Source organism: Dasypus novemcinctus, chromosome 19 (genome assembly GCF_030445035.2).
Source record: "Dasypus novemcinctus isolate mDasNov1 chromosome 19, mDasNov1.1.hap2, whole genome shotgun sequence".
Taxonomy (NCBI): Eukaryota; Metazoa; Chordata; class Mammalia; order Cingulata; family Dasypodidae; genus Dasypus; species Dasypus novemcinctus.
In genome coordinates, this window is record NC_080691.1 from 40,247,072 (window position 1) to 40,270,301 (window position 23,230).

A 23,230-nucleotide genomic window follows, 5' to 3' on the forward strand; every position below is an offset into this window, starting at 1 on the left:
CTCTGTTCCAATCTACTGTCATCTCACCTAGACCACTTGAAATAGTGTTCTCTTCCCATATTTACCTCCAGTCACTTTGGCTCTCCACCAATTCATTCTCCACAGCGCAGCCAAGCATACTGCACTCCGTCATCTCTCCTTATTTTTGCATTTCCATGACTTTCCAGGGTTCTTGGATAAAGACCAAAGTCCTTAATGTCTCCCTTCCTTTCTCCCTGCCAGGTCTGACCTCTCCTTTTGTCTCCGCAGTCCCCTGTGTTCTGTACTTCAGCTTCACTGCTCTTCTTTATGGGACCCAAAGTGCACCGTCTTCCCTCCTGATAACAGGTCTGTTCATGCTGTGCCATCTGCCTGGAATGTCTCCACGCTCTCTTTTTGTGGAATTAACTCCTGTTCATACTTCATATTTTTACCTGGGTGTCTCAGGGAAATAGCTTTTCCTCACCCTCGAAGTCTAGGTCAGGTCCCCTGTTTTATGCTTTCATTGAACTTGCCTTTGAAGCGTTAGCACATTAATCATGGGATCATCTCCTTCATGACATCGTGAGACCTCTAATAGTCATTAAGCATAACTAGACCAGGAACCTTGGGCTTTTTGCCTCTCATTGTGTCCCTACCGAGTACATAGTTGGCTTGGGAGGTATATTTGTTGAATTAATTACCAGATGGGCCAGGAGATGTGATGTAAGTGAGGGCTTTCCCTGCCCTTCCCCTTTCCCACATCCTTCCCTTTGTAGCTACCATGGCCGCAGTTACTGTAAATGGCAGGGAGGAATCAGTTCCGGTCATTGGCAATTTTGGCTGATTGCCTGCATGTGTAGAGGTGAGAATTTAAGGCTTTGTCTTCTGCCCCCAGAGGAACCATCCCACAGTGAGGAGGAGAAGACAGAGGGGCTGACCCAGGTGTCCTCATCTTCCTTAGCAGGTCTTTAAGTTGTGTTTCTCTGTAGCTACAAACCAGAGAGGTAAAAGCCTTGGGGTTCCTTCCGGAGAGAGAGAAGCAATAGGAAGAGCAAGTTCAGCTATGCTGACCCAAACTAATTGTGAATTTCTCTTAAATCCTGGAAATCTCAGTTCCAACTCTAAGTTGTTTTCACTTTTAATTTTAGAAAGCTTTGACAAATAACATTAGGTATATAGTGGGGAAAATATGAAATACTTAACATAATATCGTTTACTTGATAAATGAAATACAGGGGAGAACAAAGGGCAGGGGAGAGGTGGTGGACAGGATGGTGACTTCCAAGAATCTGGAAAAGAGGTTTGTCCTTTGTGAGTTAAACCAATTAGATCTACATGTAATGAGCAAAATTGTGTAGTAGTTAAGAGCATAGACGCAATAACCAAATGGTATTCATATCTATGCTCTCCCATTTGTTAGCTGTGCACCTTGGGCAAGTTACTTAACCTTTCTGTGCTTCATTTTCTCATCTATAAAATAGAGATACTAACACTGCTTACCTCATAGTGTTATTATGAGGATTAAATGAGCAAAATCCTGTCAGGCACCAGGAACAGAGTCTTGCATAGTGAGCACTCATGAGTGTTAGCTGTTCACTGTTAGCCATGAGGAAGGCAAAAGTCTCTCAGGACTGAATTATATGAATTAGCCATTGTGAGGTATCTAAAGAAATAGTGATTGTTTTCAATTAAAATTTAGTTTAAAAACCAATACAGGGAAATGGACTTGGCCCAATGGATAGGGCGTCTGCCTACCACATGGGAGGTCCATGGTCCAAACCCCAGGCCTCCTTGACCCGTGTGCAGCTGGCCCATGTGCAGTGCTGATGCGCGCAAGGAGTGCCCTGCCACGCAGGGGTGTCCCCCGCGTAGGGGAGCCCCACGCGCAAGGAGTGTACCCCATAAGAAGAACCACCCAGTGCAAAACAAAGTGCAGCCTGCCCAAGAATGGCACCGCACACACAAAGAGCTGACACAACAAATTGATGCAACAAAAAGAAACGCAGATTCCTGGTGCCACTGATAAGGATAGAAAGTGGTCACAGAAGAACACGCAGCAAATGGACACAGAGAACAGATAACTGGGGGTGGGTGGGTAAGGGGAGAAAAAGAAATAAAAAATAAATCTTAAAAAAAAAAACACCAATATAATAGGGAAGCAGACTTGGCTCAATGGATGGAGTCCGCCTACCACATGGGAGGTCCATGGTTCAAACCCAGGGCCTCCTTGACTGCGTGGAGCTGGCCCTCACACAAGAAGTGCCATGCCACACAGGGGTGTCCCCAGCAAAGGGGAGCCCCACACGCAAGGAGTGCGCCCTGTAAGGAGAGCCGCCCAGCCCAAAAGAAAGTTCAGCCTGCCCAGTAGTGGCACTGCACACACGGAGAGCTGATGCAGCAAGATGATGCAACAAAAAGAGACACAGATTCCCCGTACTGCTGACAAGAATATAAGCGGACACAGAAGAACACACAGCAAATGGACACAGAGGGCAGACAACTGGGGCGGGGTGGGGGGAAGGGTAGAGAAATAAAAATAAAAACCTAAAAAAAAAAGAGAGAAAGCCATTATAATAGGGAAATGGATGTGGCTCAAGCAGTTGGGCTTTCACTTAACACATGGGAGGTCCTGGGTTCAGTTTCTGGTGCCTCCTGGAGAAGGTCACCTGGTGCAACAAGGTGACGCAACAAAAGAGGCACAAAGAGTAAAGGCAATGAGAGAAGCAACAAACCAGGGAGCTGAGGTGGCTCAGGTGATTGTGTGCCTCTCTCTCACATGGGAGGTTCTGGGTTTGGTTCCGGGTGCCTTTTAAGAGAAGACGAGCAGACACAGAGACAGCAACCGCAAACAACAGGCGTGTGTATGGGGAAAATAAATAAAAACAAATCTTTTAAAAAACTAACAAACCAATATAATAAATAATGAATGGCCAACAGTGAACAGAAAGTGAAAAGCCAGTGAGCTAAAATTAGTGATATGTCTTGATAAAGATGCTGAATGTGGATTTGGTTACCAGAGTGGAGTTCTTGTGGACAGGGCTGGTTTGGCTGGAATTTCTCTCATTGCTTTTCATTTCTCTTTATATAAGTCTGTCACAGTGCTGCCTAATTCAGCTTCCTGGGACCCTTAGTAACAGGAAGGGTCTGGAGATAGGACCTTCTAGGAGATGTGGACATTTTGATTTCATTTGTAAATTCATAAGTAGACAGTCAGGTTGATAAATGGTTAGGATGGAACCATCACAGAATGTACCTTTCTGGGAATTATGAACCTGCATGGCAAAAAACCAGACCCAAAGTAGGGTCATTCACCAAGGTGATGCCAGCCTGGGAGAGGTCTCTGAGTTGTCGGCCAGTTAACTTTTCTCTAACTATATCCCCTTCCTCATTTCTCCTTCAGCACTGAGCTCCTGGTGTGAAATTTTTGTCCACCTAATTCCTTCCTTTTACAGAGGAAGAAATTAGAGCTCAGTGAGGCTTACTGGCTTGCCTAAGATCACACAGCAAGTTTGTCATTAGCCAGGGCAAGTTTTTTGGTCTTCTCTGCCAGGCCAGGGCTCTTCTGGTACCACCCGAGGATTTGTTCAGGTGTTCAAAGCAATTTTTTCCACTGTAGCTGGAGAATAATGTCTGAACACAACATTTGATGCTGAATGTTAGATGTTCAATTTTTCAGTTATTAGTATATGGAGCAATAGTGGAATGATTATACACAGGGAGTTGTGATCTCATTCTTATGTGTCTACAGTCCTTATGGGCAAATCTTAGCCATTAAAATAAACAGCTGTATAGATGTTTGGCATCAGGGTGAAGGCATAGACTGCTGCTTATGAACACTAAATGGTGAACAGCCTTCATGTAGATGTGTATACAGCCACCATAGACTTGTGGAATAATTGCCCATTTGGGGAGACAAGCTGCCAACTAAAGACCATTGTTTCAGATTTTATATTCAACTATTCATTGGAAACCTCTGCTTGCTGAAATGCCTCTGATAAGTCTTCACTGCCGTTGGGCAACTCTTTGACCCTTGCAGATCATCCCCTGCCCTGTCCCACCATCTAGCCTCCTTTCTGGCCACTGCCCATGTGTTCCTGCACTGCAGCTGACTGGCCTGCTCACTATTTTACCAAGCCTACCATACTGTGTTATGCCTCAGGACATTTAAACATATTGTTCCTTCAGGCTGGAAGGCCTCTTGTCTGCCTGGCAATCAGCCTATTAGATTCAGCTGATACTTTCATCCTTTCTGGAGGAGCCTCCCCAAATCTCCCTTCCCTTTTTCCCATTCCTCCCCCCAGTCCCCACGCAGAGGAGACTTCTGTGTTATTATCCTCATACCTCAGTTCTAGCTCTGTCACTCTAGGAGTAGGAAATTCTTTAAGGCTAGAGCCATATCTAGGTCGTCTTTTTACCCCAGAGCTTAGCAGACTACCTAGAGCGCAGTGGGCACTCAGAGTGTTTGCTTGGCCAATGATTTATTTGTTGAATTACCGCCTTCTTTGGACACTTGGATAAAGCCCTTCCAGCATACATCATCACCATCTCTTTGCTGTGCAATATTTATTTTAGAGTAGGGAGATAGGACAATAACTCAGCCTATAAATGTCCTTCCAAAGTCTGTGAGTATCAAAGCAAGGGCCTTGAGGAATAGCATGCCTCCTTCACTCTGGCAGCCCACTGTGCTGATTTGCCTTGTTTTTTTCTTCCCCAAGGACTATTACTGGAAGGATACTAAGAGATACTCCTCTAGACCTCACTTACCACCACTATCATTACAAAAAACAGAGCAAAATCCCCCAAGTATCTCATATCAAACTTGGATTAAGATTGTTTTCTCCTCTGTGTCAGTCGTATTCTGGTTCTGCCTTCCTGAGGATACCCTGGAGTGATCTTGTTTAGATCAGGGCTCCTCTATTCCTGTCAGTATCATGGACTCTTGGCAGCAGCACCAACTGCTTCTGAAGTTGTGTGTGTATGTGTTTTAAACTTATTTCAGTTCCAGAGATGGCCATTTCATGGTGTGACCTCCTATTGAGGGGTCACCTTTATCTGTAGTATCCTAAGCACCACTACACTGTCACTGTGGAAGAGAGACAGCTCCTGTGGGAAGTTACCAGTGAGAAAGAATGGCACCAGGAAGATTGAAGTCCCCAGTAAGCCACTGCTTTCAAAAATGTCACCAACCAAACATTTATTTACTAAATTGCAGTAATAATAATTAGATGAACGACCTGTCTTGATTGCCCCAAGAATAATGATTATTCATTCCACATCTACTATATACTACACTACTATATTCCAGGTGCTGGGAATCTATTAATGAAATAAAAATAGAAATGGCTAAATGGCCCAGTTTTCAAAAGGGAGGAAAAAGAGATCCCAGAAAGAGTGAACTTATGATCGTTTTGAGTTGACTCCCTGGGTATACAGTGAGCACTTAGAAAAGGAGCTGATCACTAGAATTCAGTAGTAGCAAATTAGTCATGACTAAGTAGATTTGACTTTATGCTTTCACTGGGTTACTAGTCACAAGACCTTCTCTTGATTTCCACAAGGTATTTGATAAACCCTTTCATGACACCCTGACATTAAGAATGTGGGCCGTGGGAAGCAGATTTGGCCCAGTGGATAGGGCATCTGCCTACCACATGGGAGGCCCAAGGTTCAAACCCAGGGCCTCCTGACCCATGTGATGACCTGGCCCACAGTCAGTGCTGATGTGCGCAAGGAGTACCGTGCCAAGCAGGGGTGACCCCCACATAGGGGAGGCCCATGTGCAAGGAGTGCACCCCATAAGGAGAGCTGCCCAGCCCGAAAAAAGTGCAGCCTGCCCAGGAATGGTACCACACATACGGAGAGCTGACGTAGCCAGGTAATGCAACAAAAATAGATACAGATTCCGGGTGCCGCTGACAAAAATACAAGTGGGCACAGAAAAACACACAGTGAATGGACACAGAGCAGACAACTAGGGGAGTGCGGGAGTGGGGAAGGGGAGAGAAATAAATAAATAAATCTTTAAAGAAAAAGACTATGGTTGGCAGGGAGTCCTACAGGACATATATCTAGGGTACATAAAAATGTTTGGATATTTTCATAGTGGTTACAATTAAAAACAACAACTGAGGGAGTGCTGAGTTCCTAGCCAGGGGAGCTCTGTCACAGTCCCTGAAGGAACAGCAACAATCCCCCAAGTGCAACGGCAAAGACCAAAAAAGAAGGAAGGTCCAACAATGAGCTCTTTATACTAATGACTATGCTTGTAAGCCTGTGCACCTGAAATAAGAACAAGGCCTATAGCTGTAGGGTGCCTAAGATTTACCTCCTGGGAGCCTCCGTGTTGCTCAGATGTGGCCAGTCTCGAAGCCAAACTCAGCATGTAGATGCATTGCCTTCCCCCCAGCATGGGACATGACTCCCAGGGATAAGCCTCCCTGGCGCTGAGGGATTACTACTAAGTACCAGCTACTGATATAACTGGAAAATGACCTTGAATAAAAGGGTCAATTCGGACCAGCAGAATATCTTAGTCTACGTATAATACCAGGAGTTAAAAATGCTTTTTGACCTGAATAAAAGGGGGAAATGGAAAGGACAAATGAGTTTATATGGCTATGAGTCTCCAAAAACAGCCGCGAGGTTATCAGAAGGGTTTCCCTTATGCATATCTGTGCAGAGTCCCAGAGACAGATGGAGTGGATACAACCCCAGGTACTGGTTCTGCTGAGGGCTTCAGAGACCCACAGGTTCTGTGGTCATGGCAGATGGAGTTCAGTGCCATCTCAGTTGGCCCTACTTTGGAGTTTGTGTTTGTGTGTGATGGAGCTGGACTTAGATGTGATCTTTGTCCACAAGTCTCTCCTTTTACTTTTACTGGAACTGTAGTTGGTGATGGGGTTCAATGTATACCCAGGGGACTTGAATCTCTGGACTGACCATGTGATAGCCAGGCCCTGAGCCTCAATGGACTTGCAGCTCCTTCACTCTGGTTTGTTGGACTTACCCCACTTATCTAACATGGAGGTGAAGAAGGTCAACCACCACACCAGGGAGCCAAGACTGCCTGCAACTGAAAGCAGGAGAATTGCATCCAGCATCCGTCTGGAATCGAAGCCCCCTCTTGATATAGATGTGGAGTGGACACAACCATTCTAAGGTCCACCGGATGGAGGAATAGAGTATGGATTAGAGTGGACGTTCTGATATTCTATTCATGAACTATTGTGATTAGTAATCGAAGAAAATGTGGCATTGGTGTGGAGAAAGTGGCCATGGTGGCTGCTGGGGTAGGAAGTGGGAGGAAGAGATGAGATGTGGGGGCATTTTCAGGACTTGGAGTTGTCCTGGGTGGTGCTGCAGGGACAGTTACTGGACATTGTATGTCCTCCCATGGCCCACTGGGTGGAATGTGGGAGAGTGTGGGCTATGATGTGGACCATTGACCATGGGGTGCAGCGGTGCTCAGAGATGTGTTCCCCAAATGCAATGAATGTCTCATGATGATGGAGGAGGTTGTTGTTGTGGGGGGAGGAGTGGGGGGAGGGGGGTAGGGGGTATATGGTGACCTCATATTTTTTTAATGTAATATTAAAAAAATAAAAATAAAAATAAATAAAGAAAACGGCTGTGGGCAGGAAATCCAGAAAAACCAGATGCAAGAGTTCAACCTGCTCGGCAGTTTGGGGCCTGGTACTATCGAAGCAGGATTCCTTGTCTTGCTAAGGCCCATGTTGTGGAAAGAGCATGGGATTTGAGGTCAGCAAACCAGGCTTTTTATCTCAGTCCTGCACTTGCCAACAGTGTGACCCTGCATATATTCCTTACATCTCTGGGCTTCCATTGCTTTGCCTGTGCTATCGGTACTCCTCAAAAGGTTGTTGCAAGGACTAAACCAAATGATGAGGGTACAAAAGTCCTCTAAACTGAAAATGTTTTATTAACATTAATTATCATCACTCTTCTAGTATTGTGATTGCTCATAATGGGGGTCCTGAATCATGTTTATTTACTAAGCATCTGGATGACCGTTGCAAGCCAGGCCTATTCTGGGTGCTGGGAGTACCCAGCATCTGTCCTCACATAATTTGATCTGGCAATGGACAGATATGGGCACAGAATCCTTCCTGCGTGATTACAGAAGTAGGTGTGACGTATATGGAGATGCGTCCAGGGAACCCAGAGAGTGAGTGCTGTGCCAGCATTGGGCCTGGAAAAGGAAGAAGACAGCTACTAGTTGAGGCAAAGAAGGCTGCAGAAGGGACTAAGCAAGCAAAGGCATGGTAGACTGCCAGGGAAAGCATTCTGTGGCCTGGGCAGGAAAAGCAGTGAGGAATGGCGTGGCCAGAGCAGTGACCCTGGTAGGGAAGCTGGAGAGGCAGCTCAGGGGTCTGGAGTGGAGTGCATCCAGGTGGGCTTTGACCTTTCGACAAGAGCACTAGGGAAGAAGTGTGAGGAAGTGTTTGCACTAACTCTTGGGATTTCTTTTTGTTATTCATTTATCATTTAAAAACGGCAGTTCTTTAAGTGTAAAAAAAATGTAAACAATATCAAAATGGTAGAAAATGAATGTTGTTTCATCCTTCCCTCCTTGTCTCACTAGTCTAAAGGAAAGACTGGGAAACCATTTGGTGGATAGTCTTCCAAGTAGTCCTTAAGGATTATAGGTTGTAGGCTTTTTCTTTCTTAAACTTTTTATTCTGAAATAATCTCAATCTTATAGAACAGTTGCAAAAATAATACAAAACCCATACAGAGAACTCCAGTATCCTCCCAGACAACTAGATCCACCAAATTTAACATTAAGTATAGTTATCAAGTTCAAGGAATTTAATATCACTGTAAAGCTTACAATCTATATTCTAATTTTTTTCATATGTCCCAATAATGACCCTTTGAGCCTTTTCTTCTCCATTGTTAGACCCAGCTCAGGATCATGTACTGCATGTCATTGTCTTTTTTTTTTTTAATTGTGAAAGTACATATACAACATAAATTTTCCCAGCATAGCCACTCCCAAGCTTACAGTTCGGTGGTATTAATTACATTCACAGTGTTGTGCTACCTTCATTTCATCCATTACCAGAACTTTCCCATCACCCCAGACAGAAGCCCTACATCCGTTATATGCACATAGACTTTTTAAACAATGGGGTTATGTTAAACCTTCTTTCCGAAGTTTGAGTTTTTCACTTAACACTTTATCCTGGACAATTTCTGTCTTAATACCTACAGTTTCTCTTATTATTTAAACAGCTGCGTTTATTCCATTGCATGGATGTGCCCTTGTATTTATTTAGCCTACCCCTATTGATGGACACATGAGTTTTTCCTGCTCTTTTAGTATTAAGCATTGCTGCTCTGAAAATCATTGAACATGGCTTTGCATATGTAAGAATACTTCTCTAGGCCAAATTTCTAGCCTTGGAATTGCTGGAGTCCCCATTTTGGAAAGATGACTGCTGCTGTAGTGTGGAAGTTGAGCTGGAAGAGGAAGGGACCAGAAGCAGGAAAAATGGTCAACAGCTAGAAGTGGCCATGCTCACCTTTCAGGGCTCCAGAGTCCAGGTTGGAGTCCTCCCAGCCAATAGAGGGCCCCACACTAATAGGACACTACTAGTGTTCCATGGGCTTCGGATTGTTTGCTCAGAGCTGTTAAGGGAGAGGTTGGTATGATTCATTCATTCACCACTGCTTCACACAGCTCACTTAGAACTGCTGGCCTTGGAGGCTGTGGTAATGCAGCCCCGTGCAGATGCCTTGAAGCTGGTTGTCTCAACTGCTTCCAAGGAATCAGTTTACTCTGTCCTGGGCCAGGTTTCCAACTTGTGAAATATGCAGGAGATTAGCACCTGTCTGCCATTTTATCTTGAGTCTGCTGCCAGTCTTAGGATTCCTACAGTTGCCTTCTGGCAGCTGTAACTGCTGAATCCTCTGCCACCTGCTCTTGGGACCTTAAAGAGCAGCTTTCTACCCAGGACCAGTGTCCCAGGGCAGGAGGGGGAAATAGATCCTTAAGTGTGTCCTTTTCATCTCCTGCTTCGGGTGGTTTGGGCCCTTTGAAGTTGGCCTGAGGAACTACAGCTTGGGTCTAAGCAGCCGGCACCTTATCACATCTGGTGATCAAATCTTCAAAGGCTTTTCCTGAAGTCTGGATTTATGGGGGTCAAATGGATTCCACCTAGGGAGGGGCTTCCACTTCAGCACTGGACATAGGGAGAAGGCTGCCTCTCTTCCAGTGGAGGCAGTTTTTTTGGCATTGAGGAGTCCTCTAACTAGGTACCCCCACCCACCCACCGAGTCTCCAGAGTTCTTTGTAAGGGGAGGGGGAAGAAGAGAGCCTGCAGCCTGCTGCTTGCATTCCCAGACACCGACTCACTGTGCGGCCGCCACTGGAACAGCAGAGCTGTGTGAAATGTCAATAGAAGTTATGCTCACAGCTCCCCGGTCCTGGTCTCTTTGTGGCTTGCTCTTTCCTCCATTACACTCAGTTCATCAGATGAAAATCAGAGGGTGCAATTAGAAGATAATTTGCTAGTTCCAAACTTAATTTGGGGCCCCATCTTGCCTGATTGAATTACAGCAGAACATAATAGATTTTGGGTAAGAAATGGGCTCTGTTGTTGGGAGAGAGAGCTCCCAGCTCTCCAGCTGGACAGCCCTTAAGGTATCCTGTGTGTTGAGCTCACTCCAGCTCTGCCTTCTCTGTGGTTCCTGTGTGGCCCATAGGCCAGGGTCCTGATTTTGCCAGGGCCAGCTCAAGAGGTTTCAACTCAATTTGAGACCCAAAGAAAACAGGGAGCCCTTCACCATTTTATACGACTTAAAAACTCTTGAAGCTGGGAGGTATTTTCAGACCTAGCCAAGGTCCAGACAGAGGCAGTGGATTGCTGAAGGCCACAGAACTAGCTCTTGGTGGTAATAACAATAGGCTTAATGACATTAACAGCAAACATTTATCAACCCGTAATGTGCTCCAGGCTCTGTGCCAAGGGCTCTATGTGCAGGGGATTGTCACACTCAAACCCAGACACTCTGGCTCTAAGCCCAGGCCAGGCTCCACCTTTCACTTATACAGCTGGGTGGCCTAAGGCAAGTGATTTAACCTCTCTGTTCATCATTCCTTCATCTGTAAAGAGGGGGAAATCACAGCTCTGCCAGATAAGGTAAGGTCGAATGGGCTAAAATTCATTCCCACATATAAGCGTTCAGAGCGTTGCCTGGATCCAGGTGAGTGCTCAGGGCATTATGGGTGTCTGTGTGAGGGTGTTGTGTGTGGCGGTAGATAGGTAAGGCCCAGTTCTGCACAATTGCTCAAAGCTGTTCTTCACCATTAGAGGTACTATAACAGAGTGGTTGAGAGCTTTGGGGGGTCTGAAACTATGGCCCATTGTCTGTTTTTGTCTGGCCTATGGTTTCTACATTTTTAAATAGTTGGGAAAAAACACACAAAAAACAACAATTTATGACATGTGAAAGTTACTACGAAACTCAAATTTCAGTGTCCATAAATAAAGTTTTATTGGAACACAGCAACGCCTGTTTGTTTACATTTTGTCTATAGCTGCTTTCACACTACCACAACAGAGTAGAGTACCTGTGACAGTTTGTATGGCTTGCAAAGCCTAAAATGTTTGCTATTTGGCCCTTCATAGAGAAAATATGCTGATCCCTCTCTGGTCTAGAGTCAGAGCCACATGGTTTGAAACCCAGCTGCAGCACCTATTAGATGTTTGTCCTTGGGCTAGCCACTTACCTCTCAGACCTTTGGTTTTCTCATTTATTAAGTGGGGATGATAGCACCTACATCATAATGGGTTGGCAATTTAAAGATGATAAATAGGGGAGGAAGAGCACTCAGGGCCTGGAACATAATAAGTGCTCAGTAAATGCTGCCTTATTAACGGGTGGAAACCAAATCTTTCTTATCACATTTAAGGGAAAGCGCCCTTGCAAACCCAGCCAACACTGTTTACCACAGACTTTTCGCTGTGGTCTAGAATTAGGGATGGCAGCTGGAGGGTATCTTCTGGTTCTTTTCAGTGGAAAGGAGTGTATACCTGGTGGGTAAGAGCCAACATTACTTTCCAGAATTTAACAGTGAGCTCTGGATGTGTCCCAGTCTTCTCTATCGGCCTTGCTTTTCCCATCAAGGTCATGGAAGCAGTGTTACTGGATTTTATCTAGGTTCTTGGCTGTGCTGCAGAAATGAATTTCAAGAGCACACCCCGTAAGTTAGGCCAGTAATTTATTCAGGTGGGGAGGGAAGAGAAATGGGAGAAAATAACGGCAGGGGTCCCAGGTATAGAGGAAGGCGTGAAAAGGGATAAAGACGGCTGATTTACAAGCTACAATTCCCCATTATAGATTATAAATCTCCGGGATTACTTGTGTGGCCATATGGCAGAGGAAAAATGGTGAGAGCAGCACACAGAGGGTGGGGAACAGGTTCAGAGGCAGGAGAGCAGGGCAAGGGCACGCTCAAGCCTTGCTGTTTGCTTTTAAACTTTTAATTATTCCACCCCTTTGCTAATGGCAGGGGAGGGGGTTCCAACTGTTTGCTGTTTTGATTGATTACTCCACCCATCAGTCCCTTAGTGAGGACCCAATGATAAGTTCCTAGGGAACAACCGGGGCTTTTCTTTGCTCCCAGGAAGAAGTATTTGTTTTGGATAGCAGAATCTTGGGGGTCTTCCAGCAGCCGTCTTGGGGGTTACTGATGTCCACATGGACTCTCTGCCAGGTTCCAGATCCATCTATTAATTCCCTATCTTACTAGCCTGCTTTAGCAGGGAGATAGGTCTAGAAGGACTTCCTGCTGGTGAGTTCTAGTTTGGTCATCCCTGAACCTGGGGTTCTCCAGATGCTGAGGCCCGTCATCCTCATAGGCACCCAAGGCCTTGTCCTCCTTTATGCCCCATTTTTCAGTTTGAGAAGCTTGGCACCACTGCCCACTGAGGCTGATGGGTGGCATTGTGGGAAAGAAAGAGGGAGAGGATGAATACAGGGGGACAGGTGACCCAGGCTCCAGTCCTTGTGCTCTCTCTGATTTGCAGAAAGCTTTGAGCCAGTTGTTTTCCCTTGAAGAGGCAGCACGAAGTCAGTGGCTCTGGCGTCAATGGGTCTAGGTTTAAATCACAGCCTTGCCACCGACTGGTTTTTTGACCTTGTGTAAGTTACCTAGTCTCCCTGTATCTCGCTGTCCTCATTTATAAAGTGGGGGTAATTCCTACCTTGGAGAAATAAGAGTGCATATACAGTGTTGGGCACACAGAGAAGGAGAAATGTCCGGTGTCAGGGAACACTATGGGCTTTAGTTTCCTCATCCGCAGCTCCCACTGGCCAGTGGGGCTGTCCCTGAATCCAGCAAAGGGGAGGGATGAATGGGGGCCCTGGTGCCAGGACACAGCCGGTGCCAGCTCTGAGCCAGAGCAACTGTCCTGACCTGCCTCTCCTGTGCAGCTGGAGCTTTTCTTCACCTCCAAGCTGAGTTAGCGTCCTTAGGGCTGCAGCTTGGGGATGGACGCTCGGCAACCCCAGCAACCCGGGTATTGTCTGCAGCAGCGCCTGCCGACAACGTCCCTCCAGCCCGGCTCCACCCCTTGCCTGCAAGGTCTGTTTCCTAATAGCTGCTCCAACCACACACCTCGGTTCCATGAGGAGCCCCTCCTCTTCCTCCCTCCTTCCCTCCCTCCCTCTTTCAGGGGTGGGACTGAAGAAGAAAGCTAACTTGACAGTAGCGTTTCTTTCTTAGCTAGTCACCGGCCCCAGCCCAGAATCCCTGTGTGTGTGTGTGTAGCCTCCGCGGAGAGGTGGTTCTCCCCGAGTCCCACGGGGCTGCAAAGCTTCTGAGAACTGGGGAGGAGCCATCCTAGCCTTGAGCCCCAGTGGAAATCTGCCGGGGGGTGAGTGGTCTGGAGTCCTCACACTGCTTCTTGGGCTCCAGAGGGAGAGGTGAGGGCTTGGCAGCCGCCTTCAGCCAGAAGTGCCGGGAGCCGGGCCTGTCATGGTGGCTGTCTGCAGCCGGCCTGAGGCACTCCCAGACGGGTTTGCAGCTGAGCCTGTTTATCTGGTGTGGGAAGAAGATGGGAAGTTATTTGTCAGTCCCGGCTTACTTCACCTCCAGAGACCCCTTTCGGTAAGTTGGGCTGCAAGCCCCCTGCCCCCTGCCCCCGGCCCCTGGTACAAAGGGGAGGTAGTGGTCCCCCAGGTGTGCGTCTCAGACCTCACTGCTCGACCACTGGGTCTGGTAGGCAGAAGTCAGTAGCTGAACCGGCCTGGTAAAGACTCCTCCACAGGGTCCTGGGAATGCTGAGGTTAAGGATATGCTCTGGAGGAAGCTCCTGGGGAGCCCTGGCTCCCCTTCATTCCCACACACACCTGGAAGAGCCTCCAAAAGATGCTGCTACCGTGCCCTGCTCTGCCTTATCTGTGGGCCATATTGCCTGCCCAACAAGCAGGCTGGACAGGTTTTGCCCAATAGTGTGGATGCAGGCAAGGCCTGGGTGTGGGCAGCCTGGCACACAGTAGGCAGGCACATTGGCCTCTGGCCTTGAAGGGCTTCCAGGACAGGTACTATTTATTGGCTTTGGAGTGTTCCTGAGCTGCTGGACTGGCCCCCACACTCCTCATCCCCAGGCCCAAGTATCCTTGTGCCCTCTTTGGGAAAGGCCTGGGGCTCACTATAGAGCTTCTCAGAGGGAGGTGTGGAAACTCTCATCTACCTCTGACCTACTTTTCTTTGCTCACCACCCCACACAGCCACCCCACACAGCCACCCCACACCACTCCCCACAGAAACTCCCCAGGGAGTTTCTGGCCCTCAGGGTCGCTCCTGAATGGAGCCATTCCTGTCTGGGGTGGGGCTTATTTTCATTCTTTGGGAGCCACCTTGTTGTTCCCAGGGCTGCCTCCCCCTCACCATTGTCCCTGGTCAACTTTCCCCTTTAGGTTTCCCAACCCAGCCCCATGCCCAGATCTTGCTGCTGGGGTATTAATCAGGGGAAGCGCCCTGCGGTCTCACTGAATTACTTGGACCTTAGTAGAATGGTGGGATTGGGGGAGGGAGAAGGGAACTGGCCCGCATGCTGTCTACCGGGCATCCTGCTAGGCACCTTAGTCTCTCAACAGCCTGACCAGATTATTTTATAGATGAGGCAGCAGCTTTCAACAGCGTTAACATGCGAGGTCTCCCCTTCCAGCTTTTTCTGTCTATGTTTCTCTTATCCATCGGGATTGTACCTGCCTCTGTCTGTACAGAGTGTTCTCAGGCTTGCTTTCCTCTCCCAGCAGAGGCAGAAAAAGGGCTACCATAGCTTGCCTGGCATATTGAAAGGATGGCAGAGATTCTTTTCTCAAGAGCTTATGGGAATCTTAAGTTTAGGAGGCAGCTTACATAAAAAAGAACAGATACTTTGCACGAGAATAAATACAGAGTGAAAATAAGTACACACACACACACACACAAAAGCAGCTTATGCAGTGTGGATTCAAGAATCAAGAGGGACCTAGTGGTTGAGTAGGGAATCACTTGTTTAGGCCAGGGACTCTCATCAATCCATCTCATCCTTAATCCTGGAAAGGTAGCTTGGGAGAGAAGTTATTCCCTTAGGAACCAGAAATGCTGTGTCCCTTTTCATCTTTGGGGCCAAAACAAGGCTTTCTCAGCAGCTGGAATAAGAGCAGCTAATGCAACTCTCAACCTGAATCTTTGAGGGCTAGGCCACTGCTGCCAGGTCTGACCCTCCTTTGTCTTTGTTAGCCCCTCTGGGGAACCTGATTAACTCTCCCTTCCCCACCCACCCCAGCTATTTGCCCAGCTGGAGTCGGGGCCTGACTGGTTGAGTGATTATAGGCCCTCTCCCCACAAATGGAGGCCACATTTCTGAATCTGCTTCTGAAGAGAGAGTGGGCACTTGGTGTCTAAGCCCCCAGGAGGGACCCCACAGACCCACTGCTCTCCTGGGTATTGGTCTAATCTGTCACCACCCTCACTGCTAGTCAGAACGCCACATCTGCCATCAGCCCTTTCCCTATTACTGAGCAACCCTCAAGGACTCCTCTTTGACCAGGTGCTTCTCTGTACCCTCCGTGGGCGTCAGTTTCTTCCTCTGCAAAATGTAGGGGCTAGACTTTTGTGCTCCTGAACAGGACCTTTGCCAGTTTCTGTGGAACAAGTTAAGTCCTTGACCCCATACCTCTGGGAAGTATAGAGTCCATAGGAGTTCCAGAGCTGTGGTTGCAAGAAAAGTGATGCAACCAGATTCCATGGGGACGTGATCAGGCGTGACAGTGTGTGAGGGCAGGAAGAGGGGGCAGGGAATGAAGAATGTAATTTCTGTGTCTTGTACACTCCTGCCTGAAGGTCACACAGCAGAGTACGCTGTCTTCCTCTGCCCTGCACTTCCTTCATTCATGTGAGGAATGAAATGCAGTTACAGGTGTGCACTGAAAAAAAAAAAAAAAAAAAAGCACAAAAGAACTTTAAATTGGAATTTACAAAAGAGGTAAATTTGGGAGCTACTTTTTGACACTTGTAAAGGATTTTTCTTTTTACAGAATTTCCCTTAATATCCAACATTGGTTTAATGAACTTGGTTTATACATTATCTCTTGAAGAAAACAAGTATGTCTTTGTATTCTAAAGCAACCCATGTTTAAAGGGAAGAATTGGGAAGCAGATTTGGCCCAACGGATAGGGCATCTGCCTCCCACATGGGAGGTCCAAGGTTCAAACCCAGGGCCTCCTGACCCCTGTGATGAGCTGGCTCATACGCAGTGCCGATGCACATAAGGAGTGCCCTGCTACGCAGGGGTGTCCCCCATGTAGGGGAGTCCCCCACGCAACGAGTGCACTCCACAAGGAGAGCCGCCCAACACGTAAAAAGTACAGCCTGCCCAGGCCAGGATGGCGCTGCACACATGGAGAGCTGACACAGCAAGATGACGCAACAAAAACTAGACACAGATTCCAGGTGCCGCTGACAAGAATACAAGCGAACCCAGAACACACAGCGAATGGACACAGAGAGCAGACAGCTGGGGGTGGGGGGGCAGGGGGGGGGAAGGGGAGAGATTTAAAAAAAAAAAAGGGGGAAGAATTATTCTTAACCCTGTCCAGTTTAGCAGGCAATTTTGGCTGCTGACTTACACCCTCTGGGACTCTTCTTATCTGAAAAAATGAAGGGCTTAGATCAGGTGAATGGCTCCTAACTTCACAACTCATAGGGCTCCTTGGAGGCACAGCAGCTCTCTTTCATTTTTCCAAATAGCATGAGACATCCTACCTTTAACTGCAGGTAAAGGTAGCCTACCTTTAACTGCACTAGTTACTTGAAACACCAGGCTTCTGGACTTTAGGTTGGAACTAAATCAACATAATTTTGGTAATACTTCTTGCTCATTAGAGGCTAACTATGTGTTTGGTTAGTTTTTTTAAAACAGTAACAATGTTTTTAATCATTACAGCCTACTTGGCAAACTTTCAGTCCACAGGGTCTGTAGGAAGGAGGAGTAATAAAAGGATCTTTGGTGGCAAAAGGCTGGGTTCTGACGGGCCAGGGTTTCTAGGCCGCTGTATGAGCTGCCCTTGTGGGCCCTGGGGAGAGTTGGCATTAGTGGTCATGGCGCTGTCAAACCATAGCAGAGGAAGTTGCCCATTCACCCATTCTCCCATTCAGCCCTGGCAAGAGCCAGAGGCAAGAGACTGGTCAGAGGGAAGAAGCTCTTCTCTGTTTGCTCAGGAGGCTAAGGATGAGAGCATCCAGCCAGATCTTCACCAGGACAGGGAGGACTTGTTCTTTAATGTGTAAACCTACTATAATAGTGACACTTTGGTTCCCTGAACCCCAGGAGGTTGAACATTTACCTGAAAACCTTTGGTGTGAAGAATTTGGGTGTGATTGAGGGTGGGGCTTATGTCTTGTCTTATCTTCTCCCAGCATGGGGCCTGCCTGCTTGTTCTTACACATCCTAGATGCACAGTAACTGTTTCCTAATGGATAAGAATCTACTGGTTTCAAAATGGGCCAAGAAGCAAGTCCATGTTGCCTGGGAGGGAAAGGTTGCTATCTACCTTTGCCCTTGGGTTCTCAAATTGAAACAGGGAGAGGGGAAACAAGCATTTACTGGGCACCGACTGAGCCAGGCATCTTGCTAGGCATTTGTGCCTAGTTGAATTCTCATAACTCTAAGAGAGTTTATCATCACCGATGTACAAATAAGGAAATTGAGGCTCAGAGTTGTGAAGTAATTGGCCTATAGTGACAGGCAGGGTGATGGCAGAGAAGGAATATGGACCCTGACCTTAAAAGAGAAATTAGAATCTCAACAACTGATTATCTCTGTTTTCTTTCTTTCTTTTCTGAGTGTTCTCTGCTGACTCAAAAAGCCTGACTCACTGATCCAAACTGACCCCTGGGTTCAGTTCACTTCCAATCAACCCAGGCTGTGTAATATTTAGGAGAGGAGTTTTTGGAGGTCATCCTTAGGTGCCGCCTCAGCTCATGTGGACATCCTGATGATCTCCCTAGCTTAAGGGTTTCAACTCCATTCACTCTGGCTCCTCAGGAAAGTGTGTGACAGATGCCAAAGCCTTGGGTTCAGACCCAGCTCCACCACTTCCATTTTGTATGTCTTGGGCCTGTAGCCAGGGCAGATTTTGACTTTGACTTGAAACCATTAAAAATTGAAAACCGGAATTTAAAAAAAAAACACAAAACTTGGCTTTGGAAGAACATATTATGACCATGGCCTCTGAGAATCTGAGGTGGGATATTTTTGAGTAGCACCTTACATTTCCAGAGTGTGTTTTGGACTCCTTTCTTTTAAAGGTCAGAAACTTCTAGGGAACAGTGCTGCAGAGTAAATGAAGGAGGAGAATTAGCCATGCCAATAATATTTGGTACTTGGCCTTAAGGAGAAGCAGCACCACAAAATGTTAACACTTACAATGACAAGAGTTAGCAGAACTCCAGCCTCCTTATTTTCACAGTTGAGAATACTGAGGCCCAGGTGTGTGAGATGTCCTTATCACCCAGGTAATATATACAGTGGAAATGGATTCATAGCCAAAATACACATAGGTTCCAATTCCATATCCATCAACTTAGGTATTGGGCAACTTTGCAGAAGTGACTTGACTCTGCTTTTCAATCTTCTAGACTGTAAAACAGGAATAACTCTACCATCTTGCAGGGTTTTGGTTAGAATTAGAGATACTGTAAGGACCTCATACATTGCCCGGAATATGTTTGGCATTCAAGTAACAATAGTTTTGTTAATAGCTCAGATAGGACCCTTAAGTTTTCATGACACCTTCTCCAGTGGCCTAAGAATGCAGTCGTGTTCTGGGTCAAAACAGAGCCTGGGGACCCACAGCCAGCCCTCCTGTTAGTTGTCTGCCTTCCTGTTCTTTGAAGTTACCTACGGTGGCAGACTTTGTCACATAACAGGTATGCCCTTCAAAGGCATTCCTTAACACAGAGCTATGTATTGGTGATGTCGCTCTCCAGCCAGGTGTTCCTCCCACCCGGCTGACGTGGCTCTCTCCTGCATGCCTGCACTGGCTTTCTCCCTGCCTCCCTCTCCTGGGCCTGGCCAGGACTACTTGCAGCAAACAAAAGCAGGATATTGGCAATGGAAAGGAGGACGTGTTCTGGGGCTCCCATGCCCTGCGGCACACATACCATTGTAAGGGCGTAGCGGGGCCCAGGCCTGCAGTTGGGTGCTAATATGTCTGTACAGTTTTCTCCACAGCAGATAGGAAGAGGGCAGAACCTGGTGACCATGAACCGCAGAACCTGGTGACCATGAACCACAGAACCCTTGCTCCCACCTTGACTGCTGGTTCTTGCCACTCGCACCATTTTCAGTTTAGAAACGCTTGCTAAGGGTCTCCTTTGCCAGGCCTTTTGCTAGGTACTGAGTCCACCAAAAGTAAATGGACCATTGAGTGGCTGTAGCTCATTGGTCGCATGTGTGCTTCACATGTATGAGGTTCCAGGTTCAATTCCCAGTATCTTTTTTTTAAAAAAAAGAAAGGACTCAATGGGATACTGCTCCTGTCCTAAGCTCACATTTTAGTGAAGGAGAAAGACAGGCACCCAGGAGTTTTAAGTCAGAAGGTAGGAGGCAATAAGGAAACCCCTCTTAGTTCTGGCCCTCTACTAGGCACCTCACAGTCATTCGGAATCTCATTTAATATTCACTGCTACCCTGACTAGTTGGTGGTGGTGATGCCATTTCACAGGTGAGAGATGAAGATCACTTAGTTGGTAAGTGCAGGTACTGACATTTGAACATTGGATCATCTAGTTCCAAAGCCTGTGCTCTTGCTTCTGTTCCAGGGATTACAAACTCAGATTGTCTCAAACGCTAGACACATAACCTAAGCATGAAGCCGGAAGAATATAAGACAAATGGCCCTCTTTAATTTTTCTACTTTTGATAGAGATACAGTTATAGAAGAGTATTTATTATGAGGAAAGGAAGCACAGTGATTGATGACAATAAACATTTGGCTTTGGTGTCAGAGAGACGATTGGGAGAGGTGAAGACTGGCAAACTAGAAATCAAATGGCTCATCTAAAAGGACCACTGCTCCTCACTCAGCTCCTGCCAGTTGTTGCCACATGAGAATGCTGGCCCAGTGTTCCTAATAGTCAAAAATCCAGATTTTTATGTGCAGCATCCTAATTTTTAAGTATAGATGGAAGATTTTTTGAACACCCATTCTTAGAATCTTTCTAGACCTGGCTATGTGCCTCTTCTTCCATATGGCCTTGAGCAAATCCCATAACTAATTTGAGCCCATTTTCACGGCTATAGAATGTTTTCTTTTGAGGGATTGACTGTCACAATGTGACCTGGAGATGGTTGAGAGAGTAAAAGTAGCAGAACAAGCAGTAAAGACCTTCCAGAGAGCCTGACATTTGAACTGGGCAAAGAAGGGGGATTTACTTGGCCTCAGAGCAGTGCCAGGAGCCAGGAAAGTATTGATCCCTTCTGCCGTGATCTTCATGGGCCCTGGGGTCCTGGAGGTGGGGGAAAGCCATTTTATTTTCTGAGATCTCAGATAAGTGGACATGTGCAATATGGTTTCTGCTACCAGTTAAGTTTATCATCTGGAGAGTTCTAGGTGCAAGGGTCCATCACAGGAAAGATGGTGCAGATGGAAAGATGGATCTCTACTGGATCAAGTAAAGAGTGCAGGTTGGAAAGGGCTGTTAAACCAAGCTGGGGTGGTAGGATAGGCCAGAGAGTGAGGGACCTTCAGTGCTAGGCTTAAGAGTCAAAAACAGTTGGCAGAACTTGGTAAAGAAAGCTTGGTGGATAGGAGCTGGGACCTGGGGAAAGGAAGGCAGCTTGGGGTAGGTGGGAGAAAAGTAGATATCCACAGAGCTGATGGAATTTGGGATATAGTCTAATTCCCTCATTTCCCAGAGAGAGAAAGGTTGGTCTGAAAGCATGTAGTTCCTAAGAACTTGAACCCAAGTTTCTCTTCCCAGTTCATCCAAGGCACCTCTTAGAGAAGAGTTTGGCCCACATGCCCAGAGCCAGTCTTCCCCTCAGCCTCCTATTAATGTGTGGCTCTCACTGCATAGTTTTATTTATTTATTTTTTATTTCTGTTGTGTCATCTTGTTGTTTATTTCTCTCCCCTTTCCCCCAATTGCCTGCTCTCTCTCTCCATTCGCTGATGTGTTCTTCTGTGACTGCTTCTATCCTTATCAGCGGCACGGGGAATCTGTCTCTATCTCTGTTGTGTCGTCTTGCTGTGTCAGCTCTCCATGTGTGCAGCCCCATTCTTGGGCAGGCTGCACTTTCTTTCGCGCTGGGCGGCTCTCCTTACGGGGCGCACTCCTTGCGCATGGGGCTCCCCTATGCAGGGGACAGCCCTGCATGGCAGGGCACTCCTTGCACACATCAACACTGTGCATGGGCCAGCTCCACATGGGTCAAGGAGGCCCGGGGTTTGAACTGCAGGCCTCCCATGTGGTAGGCGGATGCCCTATCCATTGGGCCAAGTCTGCTTCCCTCACCTTGCATTATTAAGTTTAGTTTAGACTTTCTCTTCCCCAGCTAGTTATAAGCTCTTGGAGGGTAAGGTAGTGGACCTCTTTTATAGGTATAATGCTATATATACAGCTGTAGTGCTGTAATAATGCACTTGCCTTGCTCTTCACAGTTTACGGAGCATTTTCTCATACATTAATGTAAATAGTCCTCACAGTGGCTCTTTATAGTAGGATGCTATTAGTTACATTTTTTTCAATGAGGAAAAAGTATGGAGAGAAGTTGTACAAAGCTACCTAGCTGGTGGCAATACTGGGCCAATAATGTGAAGTACTATTTTTATTGTCTTAAATAGCAGTTAACATTTATTGTGTGCCTATTACTGTAGTAGGACTTTCACATAAACTGTTTATACTTTGTGTATTATTTCATTTAAGTTTCATAGCAATCCATTTTACAGAGGAGGAAACTGAGTCAGAGAGGCGAAGTAATTCTAGCTTGCCCAAGGTGACATAACTAGTAAGTGGCAGGGTCTCAGGATGCAAACCCAGCTCCATCCAGCTCCCCCCTACCCCTGCGTCTCAGAAGTGAGGATGTACCCAGTGTGAGTGGGATAGGCCTTGATACCAAGAGCGAGGAGTCTGCTAACTGGTAGGAGACAGGCAGGAGGCTCAAGATGTGGAGCAGGTTGTCCTGTGCAGGCCTGACCTGATTGAGAGGCAACCCTTTACAGCCAGGTGAATGTAGGGGAGGAGAGCTGTGGATCCAACATTTACATTGCGAGCAGTGCTAATAGTTTGTTTTTTCCAGTATTTTTTTTTTTTTGAGAATTTTCAAATTTACAGAAAAATTGAAAGAATATTTCAAAGAATACTCATATATCCTTCACCATTTGTTAATACCCTTCATCATTTGTTAACTCCACCACTTTCTCTTTTTCTGTGTGTGTATATGTATTGGTTTTTTGTTGAACTGTTTAAAAGCAAGTTGCAGGCATCTTGAAATTTCATCCTTAAATAGTTTTCTTCTAAGAATTCTACATAACCAAACTATCATTAGCACGTTTAAGAAAAGTGATAATAAATTCATAATATAATTTGATATATGGTCCAAATTCAGATTTCCTCAGTTCCAGAAATGTTATTCATAGCTGTTTCCTGGCTTTGGATCAAAAACTTTGGCTTTTAGACTGTCCATTTTGTTAGGCCTGGGAGCCAGGGATAGCCTGTGTGACCTGGTTCCAGAGATCCAGGAGT

The 23,230-nt window shown here is 46.5% G+C and overlaps 1 protein-coding gene across 2 annotated transcripts in view; it reads left to right on the forward strand.

Annotated features, from left to right (window-relative positions):
* Window positions 1-23,230, forward strand: part of LIMK2 (LIM domain kinase 2) — a 57,971-nt gene that overhangs the window by 18,459 nt on the left and 16,282 nt on the right. The window contains exon 1 of one of the 2 annotated variants that reach the window (XM_004449774.5): window positions 13,662-14,098. The exons of the other annotated variant lie outside the window; for it this stretch is intronic. Coding sequence (XP_004449831.1) covers window positions 14,046-14,098 — 53 coding nt within the window. The 5' untranslated portion in view covers window positions 13,662-14,045. Of the gene's footprint in view, window positions 1-13,661; window positions 14,099-23,230 lie in introns of those variants that run through there. 2 annotated transcript variants of the gene reach the window in all.